At 48.5% G+C, this 27,226-nt stretch overlaps 1 protein-coding gene across 1 annotated transcript in view; it reads right to left on the bottom strand.

Annotated features, from left to right (window-relative positions):
• The window catches only part of GCN1 (GCN1 activator of EIF2AK4), a 56,851-nt gene extending 30,770 nt beyond the window's left edge, over window positions 1–26,081 (bottom strand). The window contains exons 1-22 of the mRNA XM_067700604.1: window positions 26,040–26,081; window positions 21,248–21,350; window positions 17,831–17,894; window positions 17,165–17,296; window positions 16,569–16,677; window positions 13,609–13,707; window positions 13,384–13,518; window positions 12,494–12,562; window positions 12,256–12,364; window positions 11,583–11,657; window positions 11,202–11,330; window positions 10,654–10,704; window positions 10,276–10,374; window positions 9,881–10,054; window positions 8,017–8,169; window positions 6,651–6,743; window positions 4,533–4,608; window positions 4,222–4,381; window positions 3,007–3,196; window positions 2,791–2,915; window positions 1,849–2,027; window positions 1,146–1,239 (exon numbers count right to left, since the gene is read on the bottom strand). Coding sequence (XP_067556705.1) covers window positions 1,146–1,239; window positions 1,849–2,027; window positions 2,791–2,915; window positions 3,007–3,196; window positions 4,222–4,381; window positions 4,533–4,608; window positions 6,651–6,743; window positions 8,017–8,169; window positions 9,881–10,054; window positions 10,276–10,374; window positions 10,654–10,704; window positions 11,202–11,330; window positions 11,583–11,657; window positions 12,256–12,364; window positions 12,494–12,562; window positions 13,384–13,518; window positions 13,609–13,707; window positions 16,569–16,677; window positions 17,165–17,296; window positions 17,831–17,894; window positions 21,248–21,350; window positions 26,040–26,057 — 2,436 coding nt within the window. The 5' untranslated portion in view covers window positions 26,058–26,081. The remainder of the gene's footprint in view (window positions 1–1,145; window positions 1,240–1,848; window positions 2,028–2,790; window positions 2,916–3,006; window positions 3,197–4,221; window positions 4,382–4,532; window positions 4,609–6,650; window positions 6,744–8,016; window positions 8,170–9,880; window positions 10,055–10,275; window positions 10,375–10,653; window positions 10,705–11,201; window positions 11,331–11,582; window positions 11,658–12,255; window positions 12,365–12,493; window positions 12,563–13,383; window positions 13,519–13,608; window positions 13,708–16,568; window positions 16,678–17,164; window positions 17,297–17,830; window positions 17,895–21,247; window positions 21,351–26,039) is intronic.
• Between the last annotated feature and the right edge of the window lie 1,145 nt (window positions 26,082–27,226).

Raw genomic sequence — 27,226 nt, 5'->3', positions numbered from 1 at the left:
GAACTCCCTCCCTCCCACCAAGCAGGGCACGCTCAGCTCCCCAGTCAGCACCAGGACAGCTCTATGTCTGTGACCTGGCCCCCCAACCTGCCATGTGGCCTCCCCTACTCCCACAAGTCCACAGCCACCTGGTATCTACAGAACAGAGAGAGCAGTAGAGAGGGGATTTCTTGCTGGATTCTCTACTAACAAACACAAGAAGGGCCTTTATACGTTAGAGAAAAGAAAAGTCCCTCCAGGTGCTGAAAAGGGTATTCTGGTAGCCATGCAGCTTCAGCCTCCCCTCCTGCCAGCCCGCCCTACAGACACTCTCTTCCAGTATAAGCTAAGGTCCTGCAAAGACCGAGAGCACTCATTCATTTGATAAGTCTTTACTTAGCACCTACATGGTGCCAGGCACTGTTCTAGATGCTGGGGAGACCGTGAGAAGAAGACCAAGTCTCTATCCTCACAGAGCTGACAATCTAGTGGGTGCAGGTAGACCACGAACAGGGAAACAGATACATAAACAAGGTGACTTCAGATCATGACCAATGTTATGAAAGGAATAAATAGGATGCATAGCAAATGAGAAAAGGCACGGGGTCTACTCTGGATAGGGTGGGCAGAGGGGTCACCTCTCCGCGAAGGGGATATGTGGGCAGAGACGTGAAAGACAAGAAGAACCCAGCCTTGTAAAGACTGAGGGAGGACAAAAAACAAAAAACAAAAAACAAAAAACCGAGGGAGGAGCAAACAAAGGCTCTGAGACAGGAAAGAGCCCTGTGTGCTTTGCTCCTGTCAGAACCAGTTCTGTCACTGCCGAATAGAGCAATAAACCACGATGCCCCAGCGGCTACACTGTGCCAGGCCCTATGCCTACTATCAAGAGGACAGATAGGTCCCGGCCTTCCAGGAGCTGCGGGGACAGGCATGGAATCAAGCAACACCACTTAGCAGAGGAAATACATGAACTACTGCCAGGAGAGAGAAAAATTTGTTTTCCTTGAGTTGGGCGTAGAGAAAGCTACCTGAGAAAGGGCAGATAAAGAGTGTGGTAGTAGGGCCCAGGATCAGTGGGGAGGTCGGAGGAGTGTGCCATGGGTCAGGATGACCCAAGAGACCCGCCTGAGGCCACCCCGTGTGTGAGGCCTCCACGTACCCACCTCCTTCAGCTCCAGCTCGATGATCTGCTCCTTGAAGGAGTAAGCTTTGTTCTCTCGCTTCATGTTGGCCTTTTTTATGCTGTCCTGCTGGGCACTGAAACACCAGAGCAGGTGATCAGCCAGGTTCAAAACAGCCACCAGGCCCTTCAGCCTCCCACCAGCCATAAAACCCCAGCTAGTTTTTAAGTCATATGCACCAGAAAAGTGCTGGATACTCTACATGCTCTTGTATCCCAGGCCTAAGTACTGTGCCTAGAACACAGCAAGCACTCCTCCAATCAACAGATAGATTGTTTCATTTACTCCTCACAAGACCCTACAAAGGACACATAGTCTCCATCTGACAGGCACTTCTCTGGTGGTCCAGTGGTTAAGAATCCACCTTCCAATGCAGGGGACGCAAATTCAATCCCTGGTTGGGGAACTAAGATCTCACATGCCACGGGGCAACTGAGCCCAAGCACTACAACTACTGAGCCCGCGCGCTCTAGAGCCCACGTGCCACAGCTAGAGAGAAGCCCGTGCGCGGCAACCAAGAGGGCGCGTGCTGCAGGGAAAGATCCCGCATGCTGCCACGAAAGATCCCGCGTGCTGCAACTAAGACCCGACGCAGCCAAATAAATTAATTAATTAAAAAAAAAAGGAAAGAGAAAAAAAAGAAAACTAAGGCTTGGGGCTATTGAGCCCATGAGTGGGGGCTCACCTCTGGATGATGGATTTGTCGTACAGCTCCCCGGCAGGGGTCTGCATAATAGCAAACTCCTCCCGTGTCACCTGGCACAGCGCTGGGTTCTGCACGGAAGCGGTGATGGTGCTGATGAGCTGAGGGAGGACCCGGTCTGGGGACAGGATGGAGAGGGAGCCCATGGCATTCATGGAAGACTGCCAGACAAACATAGACATGGTCAGTGAGCGCCACAGCTGGCACTGGAGAGGGGTCCTGCCAGGCCTAAATGCCCCAGGCAATGGCTCCCCTTCTTCTTGCCACTGCCTGCTCTTTCTGAGCACTGCCTACTGGAGTGGACAAGCATAGTGTGTGTCTGCCTTCTCAGCGAGCTGTACCTACCTGGTACTAGCACCCTGATTTGGGAGACACATTCCTCTCCCAATCTCATCTCCGTGGTTCAGGTGGAGCTGACCCCACCCTCTCCAGAGGTGGGCACGTGACCCAGACCAGGATGGGCCTCAGGATAAGCACAAGACCCAAGTCAGGTCAAGCAGGGCAGTAAGACCCCATGCCAGCTGAAATGACTGGAAAACGCAAGCTTTTCCCACTGGAGCTGATGGGGGACAAGAAGCCTGGAATAGCTATCCTGCTACTGAAAAGGGGAGACTGAGAATGGAGCCCATACCGTGGAAAGCAGAGATGGGACACAGATGGATGAGACAGAGAGATGGACAGAGAGCAAGAGATACACCACCTACAAGGTCCTGAAGACACCTGAGTCCCTGTCCAGTCACATCCTGGGTCTTACCAGTTAGATGAGGGAACAAGCAAGTTCCCTATTGTGCTCAAACTAGTTTGCACTTTCTGCCACATGAAACCCAAGGGTTCAACCCATTTTTCATCACACCTTCACCTGTTTCTCTGAATCTCCCGTCTGGACTCTGACCTGAGACCAAAACCAGCTCACATGCCAATTACCTGGTTCAGGGGGCTCTGTGTGGTGATCCTGGGAATGATCTGATCCAGGTGCCTAGTAATGAAGGCTTCCGGATCGATCTTCATCCTGGCAAGAAGTGCTGGCCACAGGCCAGATTGCACAGCGACTGAAGGGAAGGGGAGCTCTTTGAGGCCTTCTGCCCGGCCTGCTCCTACAACACAGTCCCCGCCCCTCCAATACCCGCCCCAGGCACGCACCTAAGGACGGGTGGTGGGAGATGATCAGCATCTCCTGGGCCAGCTGCTCTGTGTTGGTGACATCACCTTCCAGCCCTGGCACCCCAGAGATGATGCACAGAGCCTCCTGCAGGACCCGCGGAGGCACGTAGGCCTTGCCCGCCTCAGTCACCTCCCCAGCATCGGTCACAAGAGCCTCTAAGGGCAGCACCTGTGGGGAGACAACACATGAGCCCCACTGCTCAGAGCCCCGTGCAGGCCTGGCACACAGGAGATGAAGATGCCAGGGAGGCAGCTGCCTCTCATTCATGTTGTTCTCTGGGCTCCCTGCTGGTGTGGATACTGACACCCAGTGCCCGGCACTGGGACCCACAGGTTATGAGATGGGCCTGGAAGGAAGCACCTAAAACAGCCCACAGGGGGAAAGAAGGCAACAGACACTGGTCCAGGGGACCTACCCTGAGACTGCAAGTCTGTCACTGGCCCACATCCCTCAAGCAAGCTTAGGGAAGGAGGGAAGCAGTGAAACAGGGCACAAAGAGCACTGAAACTAGGAGCCGGGTCTTGCGGGTCAACTCCCAGTTCTGCCACCCACTGGCTGGGGGACCCTGAGCAAGTCATTTCAGCTACCGGAACCCTGGACAACTCATACAAAATAAGCATAGTAAGCCTGTCAGCCTTTTAAAGGCATTGTGAAAAACTGAAAGGGACAATGGGTAGAAAACACTTTAAAAATTATAAAGTGCTTTAAAAATGAAGTGTTTTTTGGGCTTCCCTAGTGGTGCAGTGGTTGAGAGTCCGCCTGCCGATGCAGGGGACGCGGGCTCGTGCCCCGGTCCGGGAGGATCCCACATGACGCGGAGCGGCTGGGCCCGTGAGCCATGGCCGCTGGGCCTGCGCGTCCGGAGCCTGTGCTCCACAACGGGAGAGGCCACAGCAGTGAGAGGTCCGCATACCGCAAGAAAAAAAAAAAAAAGAAGTGTTTTTCCATTACTCAAGAATAAAAAGGTTGAGCTACATGTCATAAAACATGGGAAGAAAGAAAAGCATCTGAAAAGGAAAAGGAATTATATGAAACAAGGTGTTACCCAAACTCCAGGGCAGAAGATTCTGGCATCACACAGAGTCTGAGTGAGTGAGAACAGCCCAGGAGCAGTCTAGTTAAAATCCCACAGCATAAGCAGGGTCAGCTAAGGGGGTCTGAGAGCCCCAGTTCTGCAGCCCAGATGCCCTGACCTTGTGAGAACTGAGGACAGTCTTCAGCTCCTCCAGGAGTCCATAGGCCAGCTTGAAGCCCCCGAGAGCAGAGAGCAGCTTCCGAACCGTCTGCTGGGCCTGCCTGCGCACGTGCCAGGTGCGGCTCAGGAGCACCGCCACCAGAGCCCGGTGGTACTGCCTGCAGCAGAGGGACAGGGCGTCCTGGGGTAAGGCCAGGTGTGGGGGTCTCCACAGCCAGCCTTCCACCCCTCACACACCGCCACGTCTCAGGCTCCTGTCAGGGTTTGTGTCATTTGGCCAAAGGGGAAAAGTAAACGAGCCCCACGTACTGAACTTTGTTGCCTGTGAGTCTGTGCGGATGGTCAAGGAAGAGTCTCTCTGTCAGATGCAGCACGGTACAGAGGGCTGGCGGGGGGGACAGAAACAGCACAAGTGTTTTTAAAATAGAGAACACATCCAGAAAGAACTGGGAAGAGCTGGAAAATGAACACCAAAATGTAAAGGGAAAGTTACAGTTCACTAGAATTTTTTTTAAGTTTTTATTTTATATTGGAGTATAGCTGATTAACAATGTTGTGTTAGTTTCAGGTGTACAGCAAAGTGATTCAGTTATACATATACATGTATCTAATGAATTTTCTTTTTTGCTAACTACACACGTGTATTCTTTTTTTAACATCTTTATTGGAGTATAATTTCTTTACAATGGTGCACTAGTTTCTGCTTTATAACAAAGTGAATCAGCTGTACATATATATATATCCCAGTATCTCCTCCCTCTTGTGTCTCCTCCCATACTCCCTATCCCACTGCTCTAGGTGGTCACAAAGCACCAAGCTGATCTCCCTGTGCTATGCGGCTGCCTCCCACTAGCTATCTATTTTACATTTGGTAGTGTATATTAAGTCCATGCCACTCTCTCACTTTGTCCCAGCTTACCCTTCCCCCTCCCCACTTCCTCAAGTCCATTCTCTACATCTGCGCCTTTATTCTTGTCCTGCCCCTAGGTTCTTCAGAACCTTTTTTTTTTTTTTTTTACATTCCATATATATGTGTTAGCATACGGTATTTGTTTTTCTCTGCCTGACTTACTTTACTCCGTATGACAGACTCTAAGTCCATCTACCTCACTGCAAATAACTCAATTTCGTTTCTGGTTATGGCTGAGTAACATTCCATCGTATATAATGTGCCACATCTTCTTTATCCATTCATCTGTCGATGGACACTTAGGTTGCTTCCATGTCCTGGCTATTGTAAACAGAGCTGCAATGAACATTGTGGTACATGACTCTTTTTGAATTATGGTTTTCTCAGGGTATATGCCCAGTAGTGGGATTGCTGGGTCGTGTGGTAGTTCTATTTTTAGTTTTTTAAGCAACCTCCATATTGTTCTCCATAGGCACACGTGTATTTTGGAACAAGCAAAAGTATATTCAATATCCTGTGATAAACCATAACAGAATATGAAAAAGAATGTATATATACGTGTAACTGAATCACTTTGCTGTACAGTAGAAATTAACACATTGTAAATCCAACTATACTTCAATAAAATAATTTTTTTTAATTACTATGCAGTTCTAAAAAAGAATGAGAGTGCTCATTATATACTGACGTGAAATTATTTCCAAATCTAGACAGCACAGTGCATACAGTAGGAATATTAACACTTGTGTAAAAAAGGCAGAGAACTGATACATAAGGTTATTTATTGGTATAAATATAAAATATCAAAGATACACAAGAAGCTGATAAAATTGGTTCTCCACGGCCAGGGACACTGTGTGGCTAGAGATCAAAGCAAGGGTATAACTTTCAGTGTAGACTCTCTTGGGTCTTTTTTTTTTTTTGTATTATGTGAATATATCTCCTATTCAAAAATTAGCGAAACATTTTTTAAACATCAGGAAGTGACTAACAGTTGTAGCTCATTAAGAGAATGTTGTGATTTGTCAGTCAAAAGGCTTTTCCAATCACCAATTAGCGGCAGATACTTCTAAGGCAACCTAGAATTTTAAACATACATTTAAAGATCAACTGTTCCTTCTCTGCCAAGATAGAAACCAGTAGTTCTTCTATCTCCTGGTGTGGGTGGAGCCAGCCACACTTCGCCAGAGCTTCTCAGCTGCCTCTCAGTGCACGAAAACCTCTACGACAGCACCAATTACCCAGTCAACTATAATTACACCTAATATCACAGCTCCACAACTATTAGAGTGCTGTCTCCACAAATCTCCCACTTCCCTCCCATTTCCCTAGCCTTCCACATCCCACAGGAGTACATTCATTCCCACAAAAGCTGAGCTGTTGGCCAGATCACTCTGCTCCAGGTTTTTGCTGAGCTGTCTGGTCAAAACAACAGGCAGTCAGAGAAGGATCCTCTCTGAAGACCCACCAGAGACTCAGCCCCAAACTCGACTTCAACTAAGGGGGTAGTGACTCACCATCCTCTGAAGCCATGAGCAGGAATTTGTCAGAAGTGAAAACCTGCTTCTTCTCATCCAAAATTAGCTGCCAGAAACTGCTCAGTTTGGCCTCTGCAAGAAACAAAAGGTCACTCTACCACACAGCCCCCCACATGCCAGGGCTAGTCCCCGCCATGCTGAAGCTGCGGGGGCTGGCTTTGCTGACAGACTCTCCGCTGTTGCAGCAGGCAGGAGTTCTCCCTCAGCGGGGGCGGGTCACTCCCAGGCTCACTGTCCTCCGGTTCCGAGAACTAACCCGTTCTTCTGGTGGCATTGCCTATATGAAAAGCATTGGTGGTTCTCTGCAGCCCACAGGAGCCCAGATGAGCTGCTTCCCACCTGGAATTCCCACCTGTTCCAGGTGCCAGGCTGAACTACTTGAGGTCCACATGTGGTGCTTTCCCCGCCCTTCCCTCATTTGAACTCACGCTGGGCCAGCTAGTGAAAACCCTTCTAGCCCTCAGGGCCCTAGTTCAAATGCTCCCTCCTTCATGAAGCTTTTCCTGACACCCAACCCCTAAACTAAAAGAAATCCCTCCTTCAAAACTGCTCTTATGCCACATTTTGCCTTAAACAACAGATAACTTTTGCATATCCTCTCTCCCAGTAGAGTAAAGCAGCTTAAAATTTGCTGAAACAGGGTCATGTTCTGCCTCCCCGCCACAGAAGTAGCCCAGTGCCTTGGTATATAGTCAGATGGCACACAATAATATATATGAAAAGAGCTGAACTCCATTTCTAACCACAGGAATAAGTTCAGCTATGTCCCCATGCAGAGTAGGATGTAGACTAAATAAGCACAGAATACCGTGTAGCCACAAAAAAAGGAAAGCTCTTTTTGTTGTACTGATTTTGGAATCTTTTCCAAGATGTGTTCAGTACGCAATATGGCATGTATAGTATGTCACCCAGCATGTTTCGGCAATTACACATTCATCATCTCTAGACACGAAACTGGATAATACTATCCAAGGAGGGAAACTTAGTGGCTGGAAGACAGGATGGCTAAGGGGAAGCTTTTAATGTTATACCCTATAAATGTATAACCAATTAAAAACAACGTCCCACTTATCATCTGCAGGGATGAGCCTCAGCGTTGCACTGTGCAGCGGGAGTGCAGCCAGGGGACTCTGTCACTGTCCTCCTTTGCCATGTTGCTCCAATGCTCCAGGACAGGGGCTTGTAGATAAAATTCATCCCTGCAGGTGACAAGTGGCCCTACGACTGCCCAGTGTGGTAAGTGGCCAAGCTAATCCTGTAAAATCCTAAATATCAAGGCACTCCTCCCAAGGACTCTGAAAGAGGCCCTTGTCTGCTAGCATCCTGGACATCTCTGGACTCTTACCAGCCTGTGAGTCAGCCATCGAAAGCTTTGAGAGCAGCAAGGCAGCAGCGACCCCTTCGGTGACTACGGGAACCTGAGTGCTTTGGGAGGCTGCCTTCTCCACTGTCTGGATGAGCAAGGGCAACAAGTCCAGGGCCTGCAACAGTGTGTCACCTGTGGAGATAGGACCAGCACCTTACAGAACACCCCAATCGCAAGGAGGCAAGATTACTTGAGAAAGGAGTTATTCACCCATGTCTGAATGGTTAACACCCTTCAGTTACCTTTCAAATATCTCAAATAAGTGGAAGTAAAATCTAGGACTTAAATCAAACTCTACAACCATAAAGCTAGAGCTAGAAGGGTCCTTACTAGTCCAATAGTCCAGGTATTCACTTGATGGATAAGGAAACAGACCAAGAGAGGTGAAGTGAGTTGCCCAAGGCCACACAGCTGGTTGAGGGAGAGCCAGGGCAAACCTCAAGTTGACTAATTTCTCTCTGGGGCTCTTCTCCCACACCAGACAACCTCCAGACCCAAATCCCAAAACCAGAACCAATCTGCTGACCTATGAACTAAACTCTGTTCAAAAAAAAAAAAAAGTAGAGGGCTTCCCTGGTGGCACAGTGGTTGAGAGTCCGCCTGCCGATGCAGGGGACATGGATTCGTGCCCCGGTCCGGGAAGATCCCACATGCGGCGGAGCGGCTGGGCTCGTGAGCCATGACCACTGAGCCTGAGCGTCCGGAGACTGTGCTCCGCACGGGAGAGGCCACAACAGTGAGAGGCCTGTGCACCGCGCAAAAAAAAAAAAAAAAAAAAAAAGTAGAAACCTACTAAAACTATAGCTAAACCCACGTATGTGTGTGTATGTATGTATGTATGTATAATTTATTTAGGCTGCACTGGGTCTTCATTGCAGTGCACAGGCTTAGTTGCAGTATGTGGGATCTTAGTTCCTCGACCAGGGATCAAATCCGGGCCCCCTGCATTGGGAGCATGGCGTCTTAACCACTGAACCACCAGGGAAGTCCCAACCCACGTTTTCTTAATTACTAAATTGGTATATAGAGTATTTCACAGTGAAACAGTATTTCATTTGGATGATGCCATGGATTTGAATCCAAGAAATGTATATTTTAAAGGTTTATTTTATGATTGTTTTTAAAGTATTAAGCAGAAGCAGCTCAAGCTAAAGAGACTAGGTTAAACCAAGACTTGGGTATTTAGAACTCAATCTAAAATCAAGTTCAATCAGTGCAGCAAAACTGCAAACTGATACACAAGTACAGACACTGTACAGAAGGGGGTCACCTCTCTAGGGGCAGCTCTGGAGTCTCCTAAACATTTTTTTAAACCCAGTCATCATAAGTTTAAACTTTAAGTGAAATATGAGCCCATCTCAGAGGTGGACATCAATATTAGAGATTTTTACTTTGGGGATCAAGCTCCTACAGATTTGAAGTTTCCCCTCGCTGTGCTTGGGAAGGAGGTAGATGCTCAGGCCCAAATGACAGGTTTGTTAGCACTGAAGCGAGGGCAGTTGTTGTTTCTAATAGGTCCAGTGTAAAGATTATATAATTTACACCTCATAAATCAGTCTTATCAGAATCATTTCTCCATGATTTCAGAAAACAGAGTGACAGGTTCTGGTTGTGGCTCCTCTCTGAATAAAGCTTTGTATTCTGAAGGTCTGATAAGGAGGAGAAGCCAGAAACTGTTGTGAAGACTGGGCTCTGATTCTAGGCTTTATGGATGACTAAGCTAGATGCTCCCAGTGGCTCAGGAGGAAATGATGCAAAAAAAGCTGGACCGAAAGGGAAAGCCTGGAACGGTGATGACGCCCTGAAGATCACCTCGATCACCTCTGTGAGGGAAGCATCTCACCTCGGAAGCAGACCAACATGCACTGCAGATAGGCGTGCCTCACTGCAGAGGTGGAGGTTTTAAGGCTGAAGGCTTTCTTGAACCATTCAGTGAGCTTCTTGGGCACTTCTGTGGAGAACCGGTTACACCAGAGAGCCAGGACAGAGGTGGCGTGCACCAAGGTGCCTTCGTGAACTAGGGCAAGAAGCAGAAGTCCAGTCAGCCCTATGTCTTAGACCCACATCACATCACTGCCAGTTGCATGCGAAAGCAAGTAGGAATAAAGGGAGAGGAAGCAGTGAGGCTTCAGGGAGAGGAAGCAGGGCCCTCAGAAGGGGTTCATGGCAGGCTCCAACTGTGAAAACCGGGGGTCAAGGATGGGTCCAGGCTGCACCCTCACCATGGTGCACAATTACCTTCTTGCTGGAGGAAGGGGATGAACAGCTCAGCCACGGTCCCACTCAGGACTTGACTGGAAGGCCCGGCCACCACGTGATGACTGACACTCCCGATCCCTGGAAGGCAGGGGATTCCCTGCTCAGCCCCTCATCAGCACAAAACTGGCAACACACCAGTCCTCCTGTCACTGCCCACCTCCCCAGCAGCCATGCCTCTCCTCTGGCCATGACTGACCCCCCACTCAATCCCCCATCAGACGTCCTGCCTTTTACGGAAGCCAGACTGGGATGTCCAAAACTGTCAGAGGTGTCAAGATCCGACGGACTCACCTTCCCTAACAGTTACGTTACACTACTACTACTACACTTCCTACTACCCGTAGAGAAATTCTGTACCTGAGAGGACGCTCATCTTCTGGGCTACAATAGTTAGTTTTCCTTCCGAGCCTGAGAGGAGAGATAGCAAAGATTCAAAATTCACATCTGCCACATTTCCCAAGGGGGTGAATAAGGTAGTCATGTGTGTGACATCAAGATACAGTTTCTGATTCCAGAAGCAGCCTTTCTATCATGTAGCTGGGCTTAACATCACATGTACTGGCTTTTTTTTTTTCTAACTAAAGAAATAAATAATATGTTCTTGCAGAAAATGTGACAAATAGAAAAAATATAAAAGCAACATCTAAAAATCACCCATGTTCCCACTACCTAAAATATTATTAACATTTTGGTGTATTTCCCTCTATTTTTTCCCCCTATGCAAACGATAATGCCTATGCTTAAAACTGAGATCACCCCCATCCACACTGATCTGCACATGCTTCTTTCTGTTCATTCTTGACACAAGCAAACTCAGAGCACCAAGCCCCCAACAGGTCCCGGTGCCCAAGGAATGCCAGAGGCCACACCTTGGCCATCCGCATGCCCGGGAAGGACTTGCCCACCTCCGAGGATAGCAAACAGGTGCCTGGCCAGGGCTTCCATCGCCGAGGAGTCACTGCACTGGCGGACCAGGTTCTGCAGCGCCAGCACGGCTTCATCCATCAGGCGGGGGCTGTTGGACTTCAGCTGGCCTGGACACGGAGAGCCGCAACTCAGAAGCTGCTGAGAGCTGGGTAGCCAGGCTCTCATCTTTGTCTTCCCTGCTCCCAACTCTTCAATCCTGGCTCTGTGTTCCCATTATAAAGGATCTCAGGAAAGAAACTACACAACTGTAGTTTATTTCTAAACTGAGCTGTCTCCTACCCCTTTTTGTACAATAGGGATAAGTACAACCGAAGCCCAAGGTGCCATTCCAGGGGCTGGAGAGGGGTTGGGACACTCACCAGCCAGTCCTTTCACGATGTCCAGGGCATAATGGCTGAGATCGAGAGTCACTGATGCCAACAGACTGGAGATAGCTGAGGGGGACAGAAAGCACGCATCATGCTGGCCTCCAGGGGAAATGCCCGTTTCTGCCTGACTCCCCAGCCAGTGCTCAGGCCTGCTGTGTAGACACATAGGACATGACCACTCTTCATCTCTGTATGGTCACATGGTGGTCACACCTTTGTCCCACAGCTCTGCTGTAAAGCTGTATACTGCCCCATCCCAATCAGCAAAAAACTGCCCCTCCGACATTCCACCCACACCTCTTACCAAGATAAAAAGAGACAGAGACTCAACTCTCATATCCTATGGTTTCAAGTGCCACCTCCACACCAAGGTCAAACTGTCTAGAGCAGAGGTTCTTAACCTGGTTTCCGGAAGGTTCTTAGACCTCTAAAAATGTATGCAGTATTTTAAGTGGGTATACTTTTGTGCATTCTTCCAGCAAGAGGGCCCATTACTTTCAACATACTCTCAAAAGGGTCCCTGATCTCTCTCCCAAGGGCCCAATGAGGTAAACAGTGAATACATCTCCCCCCGACCCAAGCACTTCCTGCTGCCAAGCAGTGGGGACCCGGCTTATCAGGCAACTTCATCTCCCTCCCACCATCCTGTTTGGCAGGAACCTACTTTCAAGAACATTCTCTGGACTCCTCAGTAAGGACTTCTGTATGGTGGGCAATATCAGATCCTTAAACTCCGAGTGGGACATGTATCGGAGCAGAGGGGTACAGTTATCCTACAAAGAGAAAGGGGTCAGGCACCCAGCCTTCGTGGGAACAGACCAAGAATAAAGGATGGTTCTGAATCACAGAATTTAAAATGGGATTTAGCTTGCCCAGGTGAGTAAGGGCCACCTCACACTCACCAACAGATACTTCTGAGGCTTTACTTTGCTCATCAAGATGTTCTTCACATAAAAATCCAGCAGGGCACTCTAGGGAATACAGAGACCTGGTTAGACCCTGACGTTCTGAGATCCCTCTTGTGGGACTGCTTCTAAAAAATACCAATCAGTGCCCCAAATGTCATGGTGTCAAGCATGAAGATCCCAGTGATCACTCCATTCCCCATCTAAAAGCCTTCCACAGCTTTCCATGGCTCCTAGGAGCAAGTCCAAGTCCTTGGCATGGCTCACAGGCCTACCTGCTACCCTCTTTCACCCAGACACCCACGTGCCCCTCCAACTGCACTTTGCCTCCTCTACATTCCTGCCCACATGCTGCTTTCTCTGCCCAAAATGCCCTTCCTCCCCTCTTGACCTTGTTAACGCCTATTCACCCTTTAAGTTCCTTCATCAGAGATGTGTTCCCTGACCCACAGCCTAAGACAAGTCCCAACCAGAGTATCACACCCTCTTGCGCTTTTCCTTTGCAGCGTGTCTCACAGAGATAATGAGATGACGATTATGTCTAACGGCAGCCTCCTCAGATTCAGTCCCGCCCGGGAAGGGATCACAGCTCCCTCACGCACTGCTGCATCCCCAACACCTGGCACAGAGCTTGGCACAAGGCAGATGCTCAGTGTGGGTGAATAAATGACTGCATGAACAGGCAAATCATCATCCCGTTAACTATGGCAGGATCCATCCCAAGCCACAACTGGAGGGGAAACTTTCCAGCTCCTCAAAGTTCATATATCACCATGAAAGGCCGGGGTCTCAGGTGAGAAAACCAACAAACTTCAGATAAGGCCAGCAGCTGGGGGCCACCAGGGCAAAACAAGCTCCCCCTCCTTCCCTCCAGAGAGTCCACTTGCCTTGTGCCGATTGACCACGTCCATCTCCTTGTGTCTCGTGCAGAACTGCACCAGCAGCCCCAGCATAGCTGCATAGTTCTGGTTGGGTTCTAGGCTGAGAATGGCTGACAAGTATTGTTCCACCAGTCCCGGGTTCTGAAGAGGAACGGGTAAAGCAGGTGTATCAGACGGCAGTGGAGGTGGTAAGGAAGAAGAAATGACCGCCACCCTGCTGCCTCCTGTCACCTCTTTCCATAGTTTGGTGAGCTTCTTCACAGCACCATCCACGGCGTGCTTGTGGGAGCCGCCTAGCACCTCCAGCAGGAGCAGGCACTGCACCTCTACCTGCAGGGACAGGGAGGCTCAGGTCCGGACGTAAAATGGGAGCGGAGATCCCATGGCCCTCATAGCCTGCCCAAGACCTTCGTCAGGCCCGCCAGAACCTGAGGTCATCTCCGCCAGGCCTCTCCCACTCAATTCCAGCCAGATCCTCTTCCCTCCACCCCCTGCCCCCCGCCACTTAACCCTGTCCCGGATTTACATCTGTTCACTCAAGCACTTCTTAATAAGTATTTGTTGAGCACCTACTATGAGTCAGACAATGAAAACACCTGGAGCATAAGACAGACACGGTCCTTGCTTTCATGCACCTCATAGTCCAGAGGGAGAAAAAGATACTAAACAAATAAACACACAAATGAATACATAATTCCAGGAAGGTTAAGTGCCATGTGGGAAAAGGATAAGCATTCTGTTTCATATATTTCTTCATCTGCCTTGACTATTCCTTCATTAATTCTACAAGCAATGAACGCTGATGAAGTGGCAGGCACTATGCTAGGCACTGTGGATACAGAAGTGAACACTGATATGCTGATCCTGCCTGCAGGGGGGCCCACTATCCAACCCAGAGTGAAGCACCTAATAGATGCTCAATTAAAAAGCCTCACAGGGCTTCCCTGGTGGCGCAGTGGTTGAGAGTCCGCCTGCCGATGCAGGGGACACAGGTCCGTGCCCTGGTCCAGGAAGATCCTACATGCTGCGGAGCGGCTGGGCCCATGAGCCATGGCCGCTGAGCCTGCACATCCGGAGCCTGTTCCCCGCAACGGGAGAGGCCACAACAGTGAGAGGCCCGCGTACCGCAAAAAAAAAAAAAAAAAAAAAGCCTCACAGAGACTGTATGTACCACGAACACCCAAGGTCACTGGTGAGCAGTGGACTGCCACCCTGAGAAAAAAGGCATGCTTAAGAAGTCTGCCAAATTCCATTTGCATGTGTACAAAATGGCAGATGTACAAAGTTATTCATGGCAACAATTTTTTATAACAAAAGACTATAACAACATAAGTGGTCATAAACAGGGAACTAGTTATATCTAAACCATGGTACATCCACTCAAAGGATTAGTAAATAGTCATAAAGAATGAGAAACTCTATATAATACTCTGGAACAAATCTAAATCCAGTTAAGGAAAAAAACACAAGGCGAAAGAAAAAAGTTTGTATGTATGCTACCACTTGTATAAAAAGGTCTATTTAGTCATATACACAGAGAATACCTCTACTACATAAGAAACTAGTAATAGAGGGGGACCGAGATGGCTAGGGAAGGGGTGGGAAGGAAACTGGTATATCATTCTACACCTGTTGAATACTGAACCTTTTTTAAAAAATTATTATTAAAATAGCTTTTTAAGCTTGCTGATATCACATTCAGAACTATAGTGCTGTTCTTTCTTCCTGGAACGTTCTAACCCATAATCTGGGCATGGTTTTTTCTTTCATATCCTTCAGGTCCCTGCTCAAATGGTACCTCCTCCAAAGGCCTTCCTCCCACCATCACCGTCCACCCACTCTCTCTATCCTCCTGCCTGCTTTTCTGCTGCACGACTCTACACCTTGTCATTTATATGTGGACCTGTTTGTGTCCACCCTCTCCCCACAACTGAAAGCTATGAGAAAGTAAGGTCCTCTCACCTGTCCCCTGTTTCAGCCTCAGCTCCTCGAACAGCACCTGACACGCAGGGGGCCCTCAACAAATACTTAAGGGACTGAATGAACTACTCCTATGTGTATAGTCAACATCAGCAATGAGCAAAGGAAAAACCCAGATTCAAGACACAGAAACCACCACCATGGTTTCAAGCTCCTGATGCATCCTGTCCCATAAACACAACTCCGGGGTTGACCCCTCCCCCTCACTAATCCACACTGACTTACCTTGGATAACGGTTATAAGAATTCATTGGAGACATGCTAGTGAGGGAGCCCATGATAAACCATCTTACAAGAAGGCCTTTTGGTAACAATGGAACCCACACTCTGAAGGTGGTTTTCCAGCATATCCACTACCTGTGAGGTTTCAGTGTTCTTATCCTTCCATCAACTGCTGATGGTCAATCTATGGTCATCCCCAGAAGTATGCTGGATAAGCTCCCAGGGATGAGGCCTCAATAAGTCTTACAAGCTGGCTGTGTCAGGCAGAGGCGCTCACTCCTCATTTACCTGCACAGCCCTCTGTAAGTTTCTACAGCCCTTTCACACCTCTTCTGAGCCCATCTTCATGGCAACTCTTTGAGGCGGATGGGTGAGTGGTACTTTTCCCCATTTTTGCAGCAATGGGAAATGGGCTCCGAAATTAGGTATCTGGCCAAATCTCATGGCCAAGAGTCAAATCCATACCAAGATCCTCAGACTCCTTTTTTGTTAAACCGTAAGACCATCCCTCTTGCCCTCCACTAAGCATATCTAGACATTCAAAAGAATCTCCCAACCTGGCCTATTGGGCCATCTCTGGTTAGCAGACATGCTGAAAGGCAAGATAGGGAATGTGGAAGGAGCAGGCATAGAACGGGAGGAAAGAATTGGTATTTTCTGGGTTACTTGTTTTCTGCCTATCTTCCCCATTCTGGCCTGTCACGTCTTTCTCACATGCCATGAAGGCAGGGACCACGTTTCTCTTGCTCATCACTGTATTCCCAGGGCCTAGCACCATGCCTGACCCAGGAAAGCTCAAAGATATTTGATAAATAGACGAATGTTATTATGCTGCACTCATGCCCATCCACCAAAGTCACACACCTCAGGGTAACTCAAAGTGCCTGGTCACCCAGCACTAAGAGCACTGGCCAGAGAAGGTGCTTAAACATGTCCCAACTCTGTGCAAAGAGCTGACCGGCACTACTGCAAAGACCCGGGGAACCTACCAGTTTGCTCCAGATGTCTCCTTGCCGCTTGGCTCTCGAGGGAAAGACAATGCGCACCAGTAGGCAGGTCCAGGACAGGGCCAGCAAGGCAGCCGAGCCACTGCTCTTACTGAAAGGGGAGGGGAGGGGAGGGGAGGGATGAGGTCAGAGCAGCAGCCTCCATCTTGAGGACGAATGCTCACCGCAAGGCCTTGCCTGCTATGCAAGACCCTCCACTGACCTAACTGGAACTGGAAACTTGTTCCCCACAAATCATCTGTGACAACTCAGGACAAGGAGTGCCAAACTCCCACCTCTTAGCACTCACAACTATAAATCAAAAGGATGGTTTCCTCCATTCAGTGCCTAGTGGGCATTTGGCTTCTCCTTAAAATGGCCTTACTTCCACTGGTTTCCCAACCCTGTTCCTCAGGAAGGTGGTTTCTCCGCTGGGCCTGACATCTTGGCTTCTCCGTCCATACAGAAGGCAGACTGCCGGCACCCCTCAGAGTTGCAAAGGGGAAAGGGGCAGGCATGTTCACGCCTGCTCACCTGCACCGGCTTCTCACGAGTAGGACTCCACCAACCCCCAGTGGGCCACCACCTTTACCTCTTACCTGGGGACACCTGCTTTGGAGCCAATGCCTGAAGACTGCAGAGAGTGCAGAAGGTTCTTAGCAGTGGCTTCTGGCTGGGCCTCAGCCAACTGCTGGATTGCTGCCTGCAGAGCCCTGCGTGAGGCTGCATCTCTAGGAGGAGGAAAGAAGGGGAAGGTGAACATGTGGACTCGAGGCAGGGGTGGGGGGCTTAGGCCAAGCCTGGTCTTTCTCAGGAAAATTAGACTGCACTGTATTCCAGTGGGTCATAGATGATGGGATTAGGAAGTAACTGGATAAATCTACCTCATCTGAGAGTTCTGGAAGCATCTAATAAGGGCAAATGAGCCTTAAGGCTGTAAGCACAACATCTACCTTTAGGGAACACTTACTATAGGCCTCAAACTAGGCCAAGTGCTTTTACACACATGACCGGTGCCAGCATAGAGACTGAGCACTCAACGTGGCAAGCAACGTTCCAAGAACTTGACTCTTACTGACAACCACCTATGAGGTAGGTAAAAGCAACATCCCTGTTCTGCAGATGAGGAAACTGAGGCACAGAGAGGTTCAGTAACTTGCGCAGGACCCAGGCAGTCTGGCTCCAAAGCCTGGGCTCTAACCACTACCCTATACCACATTTCTGCACAAACTGCTCTGGACACTGGGCCTTTGATCGGGACTCACCTGTATCGATGCAGAGTCAAGCAGAATAATTTGCAGAGGCCTTTCACTGCTCCCTCTGGCAGATCTAAAACCAAAGATTACACAGGGGTTAATAAAATAAAATCTACTCAATAAAATCTACTTCCTGGGCATCTGCTCGAGCCAGGCATTCTGCTGACATGACTTCTGCCCACTGGACACTCCCCGGGCGTTTGAGATAGAATTCCCAACAGGAAAAAGTAATGACAAAATAGGACTCTAAAGAAACATCTAGCACGGGAAGGCTCTCGGACAAACATCTGTTAAATGTATGAAACTAAGGCAAGACAAGTGCCCTCGAAATTTAACATGCTTTCAAGTGGAGGTGCTAGAGTACAGGAAATGTTCTGCTTCTTGATCCGGGTGCTGGTTACACGGCTGTGTTTAGTTTGTGATAATTCAGCGACCTGTTCACTTATGATATGTGTACTTTTCTTTATGTACGTTCTAATAATTGGTTTTAAAACATAGGACAAAACTTAAGTACTATGAGGGATCAGAAAAGAGAAGAACACCTATAACAGAGAGGTTTCTGAAGATTTTAAGGACACAGAAGCTTGGCCTAACAGATGAGTAGGCTGTGGACAAACGGAAAGAGGGGCCTGCATGCAGAGTGGTGTTAACAACATGAGCAGAAGTGCACGGGATAAGAAGGCACAATGCCTGTGCAGGGCGTGTGAGGAGGAGGAGGAATAACAACACCCGACACTTAACCAGTGCTCATGAGGCACCAGGCCCTGCTCTAAGCATTTTATATACATTAACTCAATTCCTGTAAGGTGGGTACTGCAATTGAGCTCATTTTTAAGATGAAGAAACCAAGGCATGGAAAACCAAGCACGCCAGCTGAGTGAAAGAGAAACTAGTGAAACAGTAGTGCTCAATAACGGAGAGCCAACCTGTGACAGGTTCTGCATGCCAGACTGAAGCCCGCAGACAAAGAGGGGAGGGTCTGACGGGGGAAATGTACGCTGAGTGTCAGACTGACCAGCGTGGGAGGCACCGAGAGCAGGAGGCCCACAAAGGGCTTGCACAGGGCCTCACATTTCAGGCACCCGAACGATGGGGGCATGGGGAATGAAGGAGGGGCAGGCACCCAGCTCCCCCAGGGTCCTGAGCCTGGTATTGGTCCATCTGATTTGAGGCTACCTCAGTAACGGAGGAAAAGAGTGACTGGAGCCGGGAACAGGTTGTGGCTAAGAGAACAGTGGTAATAACAGCTAATAGACACTGGGCGTTGACCATAGCCAGGCACCGAGTCAAGCACCGTCCCCATGTGTTCTCATTCACTCCTCACTCCCAGGAGACAGGCTCACAGGTTAAGTAACCTGAACCGGGTCCCACAGCCTGTAAGTGGCAGAGCCATGGCTAGAACGCAGAGCCCTTCACCTCTGACTCTGCACTAGACGCCTGTGACTGGAAAGAACAGGCACAGCAGACACCGCCTCAGAGTCTCAGGCTTCAAGTACAGTGAGGCAGAACTGCGGAGAGCATCAGAGGCCTCAGGGCCAGACTGGGCTGAGCCAGGCCGACCATCCGCATCGACAGCTCTGAGGAAGACTTCAACTCCTCGCCCTGGCAGAAAACACCTTGCACCACTGCACCACCTCTGATGAACTCTCCTGGTGACCTGCTTGCTACCCTAACAAAAGGAGAGGCCAGAAGAGTTACCACTATGCAATGACTCCTCCTTAGACTCAAAATCAGGAAATTGAGAATTAACAATTTCATATGGGAGGTTAACTTCCCCCAATCAACTTGTATATCAAAGACTACTAAACATTTTACAAACGTAATTCACCCTGAATTGTAGAATTTCAGGGTGACTGAAGAGTAGAATCACCCTGAAAAGGCCCTGAGTAGTTCATAAACTTCACCCACACATGTCGAACTCCTTACTCCACAAAATGGGGAAAAGTGTAGTATTCAGCTGTTACTTAGCAGGGAGTCAGCCATTATGGTTCAGGGAGTCCAGCTAGCATCTATCACATGGCAGCCTTTTCTAACTAGAACTCTGTTCAGAAGTGACCAGAAAGACTTTTGAAGGTGCCATAACACTCATATGCTAAAGTTCTGATCCACAGGAGAATCTCTCAGAAGCTCACAAACAGCAATTTACTTAATTTACACACTACTTTAACAAGCTTGGGTATGTAACCAGGCAACAGTAGATCAGAAGCAGCGAATGAGAATGGGGGTGAGAGGGTGGTAGGAAGTAGGCTTTTTCCTAACAACAAGTGAAAGCTGACAGAAACGGAGACCCAATTCTATACCGCCATGGTTCTCAAACTGCAGCAAACACAGGAATCACCTGCGGCTTGTTAAAACACAGACTCTGGGTTCCACCTGCAGGGTTTTGGGGAATCTGAGTCTCTGGGGTGGAGCTGAGAATTTGTATCTCAAACAAGTTTTGAGGTGATGCTGATACTGCTGGTCTAGGGACCACATTCTGAGAACCAATGCTGTATAGTAAAAACACACCAAAAGGAAACTCAAAACTAATGAGCATTTATTGGTTGAAGGCACACTAGTCTTATACATGCCCCATAATTTGCAGCAAGAGCCCTCGGGTTATGGTACAGAATCAGGGTAACTACATGTGCTCAGCATTTCCCAAAATGTGGTGCCCAGACCCTGAACAGGTTTTTGGCAAAAATGAGGTTCAAGGAAACACTGGATTAAAATGTGACATCTGGGCTTCCCTGGCGGCGCAGTGGTTAAGAATCCGCCTGCCAGTGCAGGGGACAAGGGTTCGAGCCCTGGTTTGGGAAGATCCCACATGCTGTGGAGCAACTACTGAGCCTGCGCTCTAGAGCCCGCTAGCCACAACTACTGAAGACTGTGCGCCTAGAGCCCGCGCTGCGCGACAAAAGATGCCACCGCAATGAGAAGCCCACGCACCGCAACGAAAAGTAGCCCCTACTAGCCGCAACTAGAGAAAGCCCACGCGCGGCAACGATGACCCAACACAGCCAAAAATAAATAAAATAAATTAAAAAATAAAAGAAATAAAATGTGACATCTCACAAACTTACATGATCTTGGAATCCTTTACTAGCCAATCACTTGATACCATCTTGCTTGTTTTCACGGAACACTGACTGGGAAAAATGGTGCCCCCGGTCATAAAGAAAATGTTTTTCCATCCAATAAATCACTTAAGAAAGACTGCTGGTATCTTTTAGAACTATTTCCAATCAAAATGGTTAAAACTGGTTAAAAAGGTTTGGCGCCTAGAAGGATAAACTCTCCACCAACCCAACTGCTTCAGTGCAGATTATAACAAGCAAATACTGACAGTGAAGACAGAAGTTGCTGTGAGGGGAAAAGAAGGCCATGGTTCTAAGCAGAGAACCCCATTTAGTTTGAAATGAAATCAATGAAATGAAAAAAAAATACCTTTTCCAGCAATACATTTCCCCAGCTCACTGAGGATCTCTCTCCGTTCCTTCACACTGGCTGTTGTCACCTTCCCTGCAAAACGCTTTAGTGTCTCAGAAACCTGTGAAGACCAAGCCCACAGAGAAAAATTTCAGCAGTCAAACTACAAAACATTGCCCGGGCGGGGGGGGGCGGAAACAGAGAGAGCGAGCAAGCTGTGGGAGGTGCAGAACTCAGTGAAGCTCTCTCTAACCAAAGGTTTCTCAACCTCCACACTCCTGACTTTGGGGGCTGCCTTTACACATCGTAGGATTTTGAGCAGCGTTTCTGGCCTCTACCCAATGGATACCAGTAGCAGCACCCCATCCTCCCACCACAGCTGCGGCAACCCCAACTGTTTCCAGACATTGTCAAACATCTCCTGGGGGACACAATCACCCCCAGTTGAGTGAGATGTACTGCTTTTAACCCAACCAGTCAGCCACTCAGTATACCTCATTTAAACGTGGACAAAAAGAGGCAAGGTCAAAGGCAAAGACCTCAGGACAGAAAATATCCCTTCCAAACTATGCAAAATCTAGGAAGGGCCTACTAAATGCCAGGTATGTTCCCTTTATATTATCTCTTGTAAACCTCCCATAAGAAGGAGTATCCTGGCAACTCATAAACACAGTTGGCTAGCAGGTAAAAGGTCAAGAAATTGAATCCCAGCTCTGCCTCCTACCAGCTGTGGAAACTCAGTCAAATTATATCATTTCCTTGATCCTCTGATTCCCCATCTATACAGGCAACAGCACCTACCTCATGACTGTTAAACAGAGACTAAATGAGACAGTGTATGTAGAGCATTTACCTCTCATCCTGAGCACAAAATCAGCTACTACTACCAGCAAGCCTTCCAGACAGGCAACATATCCCCATTTCACAGGTGATGAAGAAACCAACTCCCAGAGAGGAAGCCACTGCTCAGACTGGACCTGTGGGCCACAGCACCTGCATTTCTGAAACTAAACCTGAAACCAACAGGTCTAAAAACTGATGCTAACAAGTCCTTAGCTTTCAACCACCATCCATGTTACCACAACTGCATCCCCTGCACAGGAACATAAGCATAAGACCTAGAAAGAGGGGCAGTTTGCAAATATTCCTGAAAATCTGGCTCCTGAACAATATTCTACAGGCTACAAAGCAGGCAGGTTGTAGATACATGAGCAGTTGAGCAGGGCATAATAAGACCCAAGTGGGTAACACCCGCCCTCTTTTTCTTTTGAGGGTATTTCACGGACAGGCCTTATTAGTAGAATAAGACTCAAGGGTGCATAGAGAGAGAAAGTAATACTGAGTTCTTCTTACAGATAAATCCCTGCTATAATTCTATTAGCAATGAATAAAATCATGTCCAAAACTGTCTTCTACACAAATTATTTGTTTTAATATTGTCTCTTGTTTTTATAGTCATTCATGTATATAATTAAAGAGTCAAAAAGTTCTGGGAGGTTTGCTCTAAAAATTAGTCGCATGCCCTCACACACAAGGACAATCTCTTTCACCAATATTGGCTGATTATTTCGGTAGTTATCGCCATATCTCTAAATAATTTGCTTGTGCTGCTACTTCTGCCTTTCTACCAAAGACTTCTCTCCCTCTTCAACCCCACCAAAGACCCTCCCCATATCCCTGACACAATTCCTTTGTTTCATAATATGGGTTAGCCCAGTAATTCAGTGTTTACATTATATGCAAATGGTATTCAATTTCCATTTAATAAACTGTTTACTCTCTTGCACAGCTTTTTTAAAATTAACCCTGGAGTTAAATAAAGGCTCCCAATGCCCATTCCCTCCTCACCTCAGTTTGCCTTGTTTTATCTGTTCTAATTAATAATTCAATCTCAAACTTTCTGCTACTTGTCTAAATCTCAATACATTTAGGCAGACCAGGTATTCTACCAAATTCCATTTTCCTGAAGAAGGCTCTCCCAGTGCTTTCCTACCTGCCCCAATTTGGTGGGTGATCTCCTACAGCTGGGACTCTATCACCCCGAAAATGTACTCTTTCTTGTGTTTGGGTAAAGTACATCCTCCATCTCGTGAAGTCCTTGCAAGTTTGAAAATGTTTTGGCCTCCTACCTGAAGTTTGTCTGGGTACAGAATTCTAGGTTGAAGTTTTCCTAGAATACTGAAGACCTTTCTTCACTGAGTTCTAGCTTTCATTACTGCTGGGAAACCCAAAGCCATTCTGGTTCTTGATCCTTTGTCTGAGACCTGATTTTCCCCCCTGGAAGTTTCTAAGATCTTCTTTTTGTGTCCAAGGTTCTAAAATTTCACATTAATGTGCTTTGTTGTGAGTCTGTTTTCATCCATTGTACTGAGCATTTTTGATCTGAAAACACATGCTTCCGTTCGCAGAAAGTATGTTGAATTATTTTGTTGATGATTTCCGTGGATATTGGACCTCCCACACTTTTGTGTGGTCCTGTTTTACACAGAACAAGTTTTCTCCAGAGAGAAAACTTTCAGGCTTTTACCAAGATGGAGAAAGGAAGCTGGGGCTCTGACTGCATCTGAAAAGGGCTTTCAACCAATCCTCCTAACTTAGCCCCTCCCCACTCACCCTCACTTCCAGAGGTTAGCTGATACCACCAATTCCCAGCTGTCAGAGATTCTGCAACGTAAATCAGGTTGATTCTCAGCTTTCTTAACTTGGCTTAGGATTCATTTCCCTTGGGTCTGCTGAACCCTTTACCACTTATCACTTTCTAGCTTCCAAAAGTTTGCTGCTATTGTCTGCTCCCCATTCTTCCAATTCTCTTTTTTCTTTCCAACTCTTTACTAGTTTTAGTGACGCTGGAGGAGATAGCAAAAATAGATGCATATATATAATCCACCCTTTACCTAAAATTCTCACATAGCTGTTTTTCCATGCTAATATTAAATTCCTGGCTATAGTTTCTCCCCCAAAGATGAAAGAGCCTTTCAGGTTCAAGGCTCTTCTTTTTCTTAATCAGAAAATGAATGTTACCCACTTGGGAACCTGTCAGAATAAAACTGAGGAAGATCCTTCAGAGAAGTCATTTGCTGGTGAGATCAGATGCAAAGAGCTTAAATGTTCACAGGTTTCTCTCTAGAGGAGCACCGTCCAGTAGAACTTTCTGTGTTGATGGAAATGTTCTTTTGCACTGTACAGTGCAGTAGTCACCAGCCACATATGGCTACCGGTGCACTGAAATGTGGCTAGTGCAACCGAATAACTAAATTTTTAATTTCATTTAATTTTAGCTAACTTAAGTAGCCGCTTGCCTATTAATTAACTAGCTACCATACTGAACAACACAGCACTGGAGAGATTTTTTTTTTTGCATTTGAGTTTTAATGTTACACAGTCAGCGTGTATTCTCCCAACCCTTTTCAAAATACCCAGGAGACTATGCTTTTCTTTCCAGGATTCACTATAACAAACTTGGAACAAATTACCAGCCCCTGGGACTTCCCTGGTGGTCCAGTAAGACTACGCTCCCAATGCAGGGGGCCCGGGTTCGTTCCCTGCTCGGGAACTAGGTCCCCACATGCGAGCCTCAACTAAGAAGTCCACATGCCGAAACTAAAACCCGGCGCCGCCTAAATAAATAAATATTTTTAAAAAAACTACCAGCCCCTCCCTTGCACAGGAAACTCGCAATTCGCATCTTTTTTTTGTTTTGTTTTGTTTGCAGTACGCGGGCCTCTCACCGTCACGGCCCCTCCCGCTGCGGAGCACAGGCTCCGGACGCGCAGGCTCAGCGGCCATGGCTCACGGGCCCAGCCGCTCCGTGGCATGTAGGATCTTCCCGGACCGGGGCACGAACCCGTGTCCCCTGCATCGGCAAGCAGATTCGCAACCACTGTGCCACCAGGGAAGCCCAATTCGCATCTTTTGAATGCTCAGGTTGAGGAGGCACTCTCTGGCCTCTGGGCCTCCCCATCAAAATCAATTAATCTCCTCACCCTGATACCCAAGTAAGCCATGCTGTCCTTTAGAGACCCATTTCCTTTTCCCATAATATTGTCTTTTCACCCTAAAACACGGCTAAAAGGAGGATGGGGTGGAGGAAAAAGGTCTTCCCCAGCTCCTCCCTTAACTATGAGGCACTTCACAGGTAATAACACTCAAGGTGACAAGACTCTTCCTGAATTGTGACAGTTCTTTTATCTAACGCTGCACCTAATAACAACCATCAACATGGAGTCCTACTTTCTTTCACTGACTCCTCACAACAACCCTACACGACAGGTACTAGTTTAGCTCCATTTTATGTATGAAAAGACTGAGAATTGGCAGGGTTAAGAAACTTGCCCAGCGTCTCAGAGAAACTGAAACTGACCAAGACTCCAACTCAGATCTGTATGAATCCAAAGAATATACTATAAATCCCTGCACATAGTAGGTGCTTGAGAAATATTTGCTGAACACAAAGTTTAAGAGGGAGTTGGCGTTGGCCGGGGCTCACTGCTGGAGGGCTTCGGAGAAATGGAGCAGAGACTCCTTGAAAGAGGAACTTCGGCAACTCCGGAACCGGGGAGGGCCCGACGGGTTCCAGCCGCCGAGGCCGGAGTCCCTGATTCCTCGAGCCCGCGGCCGGTCCGCGCCACCCGGGCCGGGAGCCGGGACGAAGCCGGGTCCGGGAGGGACCGGCCCAAAGCGGCCCCCGGACCGCGCCCTCCGCAGCCGCCGGCCCCCGGCCCCCTACGCCAGCGGCACTAGCGGTCCTGCCCGACCGCCGCCGTCCGCGCCCCGTCGCTGGCCGCGTTGGCCTCGCAGCCGCCCGCCTCACCTGCATGTCCGCCGCCATCCTGCCGGCGCTGACTCCGGAACCGCTTCCGGAGCGCTTCCGGGTCACAGCGCGGGCCCACACCGCAGAGCGAGGCCGGGATAGTGTTGGGGCCCGGGGCCCGGGGCCTGGCGCCCCCGGGCGGGATGGCGGCCGCGGCAGCCTGGGCTTCGAGGCGGGAAACTGGACTGGGTACCGGGGTGAGCGCCGGGGACTATCAAGGCCTCCTCCCCAGGGCCTTTCTCAGCCCGGCCTCGTGGGAGACGGGGGTCCCTGAGGGTTTGTAACGCGTCGCGACCGCCCTGCAGACATCGACCCACGAGTGCGCAGGTCCGGCCCAGACACCCCCGTGTGAGCCTCTCCTGCGTGAAGACCATTTTACAGAAGTGTGTCCTAGATGCTTCCTAGAGGAGTTCCCTTGATAACAGGAACTGAGCTCGCTAAAAGGCAGCCAACTCGTGTCTTATCCTATTAAGAGTTTGTACCCCAGCGGTGGACAATGTGAGGGTTTAAAAACAGGGGTATACCTGGCAGTCAGGGGAGGACTCTGGAGCTGAGAGAAAAGCCTGCCCGGGGACAGCTCCTTAAGACAAGGTCACAGGGTGGGAGGCTGCAGGTAGTGGGCCTCATGGTCCAGAGTTGCTTAAGTTTTTTTCAGCATGCAGACCTGCCAACTCTGTAACTAGTTCAAATACGGTCTGCACAGCTCAGTTGTCGTCCCTGTTAGCAACGGCTTTCAAAACTTTTGAGTCCTGGTTACAACTAGCACATTACTGGGTGACCCAGTGCAAATCGATAAGTGAAACCTAAGATTCACAACACCTACAGCATCAGCTGTTCTATCTCCTTAAATAACGGCCACCACTAAACTCATCATTAATCACATCACCACCCAGTTTGAAAAACTCTGGCAGCACTCATCCAGTGCTTATCTCAATATGACACCTACTCAAAGTATCTTGGAGTGACCCAGGATAGTGGCCTGATGGTCATGGAATCAATTCCATTTAATAAGAATTCAGTTAAAGCTGGGTCCACAAAAAGTACAGGATGCTAGGAGAGCAGTCCTTCACTTACAAAGAGGACACCAAATGTCAACTCCAAATAAAGCTCTATGATTTTACCATGGCTTCAGTTTCTAGCACACAGAACTATAACCTCAAAATGCACAAAATGAAAAATCCAGAGAC

Source organism: Pseudorca crassidens, chromosome 12, assembly GCF_039906515.1.
Source record: "Pseudorca crassidens isolate mPseCra1 chromosome 12, mPseCra1.hap1, whole genome shotgun sequence".
NCBI lineage: Eukaryota > Metazoa > Chordata > Mammalia > Artiodactyla > Delphinidae > Pseudorca > Pseudorca crassidens.
This window is presented reverse-complemented; position numbering and strand designations above follow the sequence as displayed.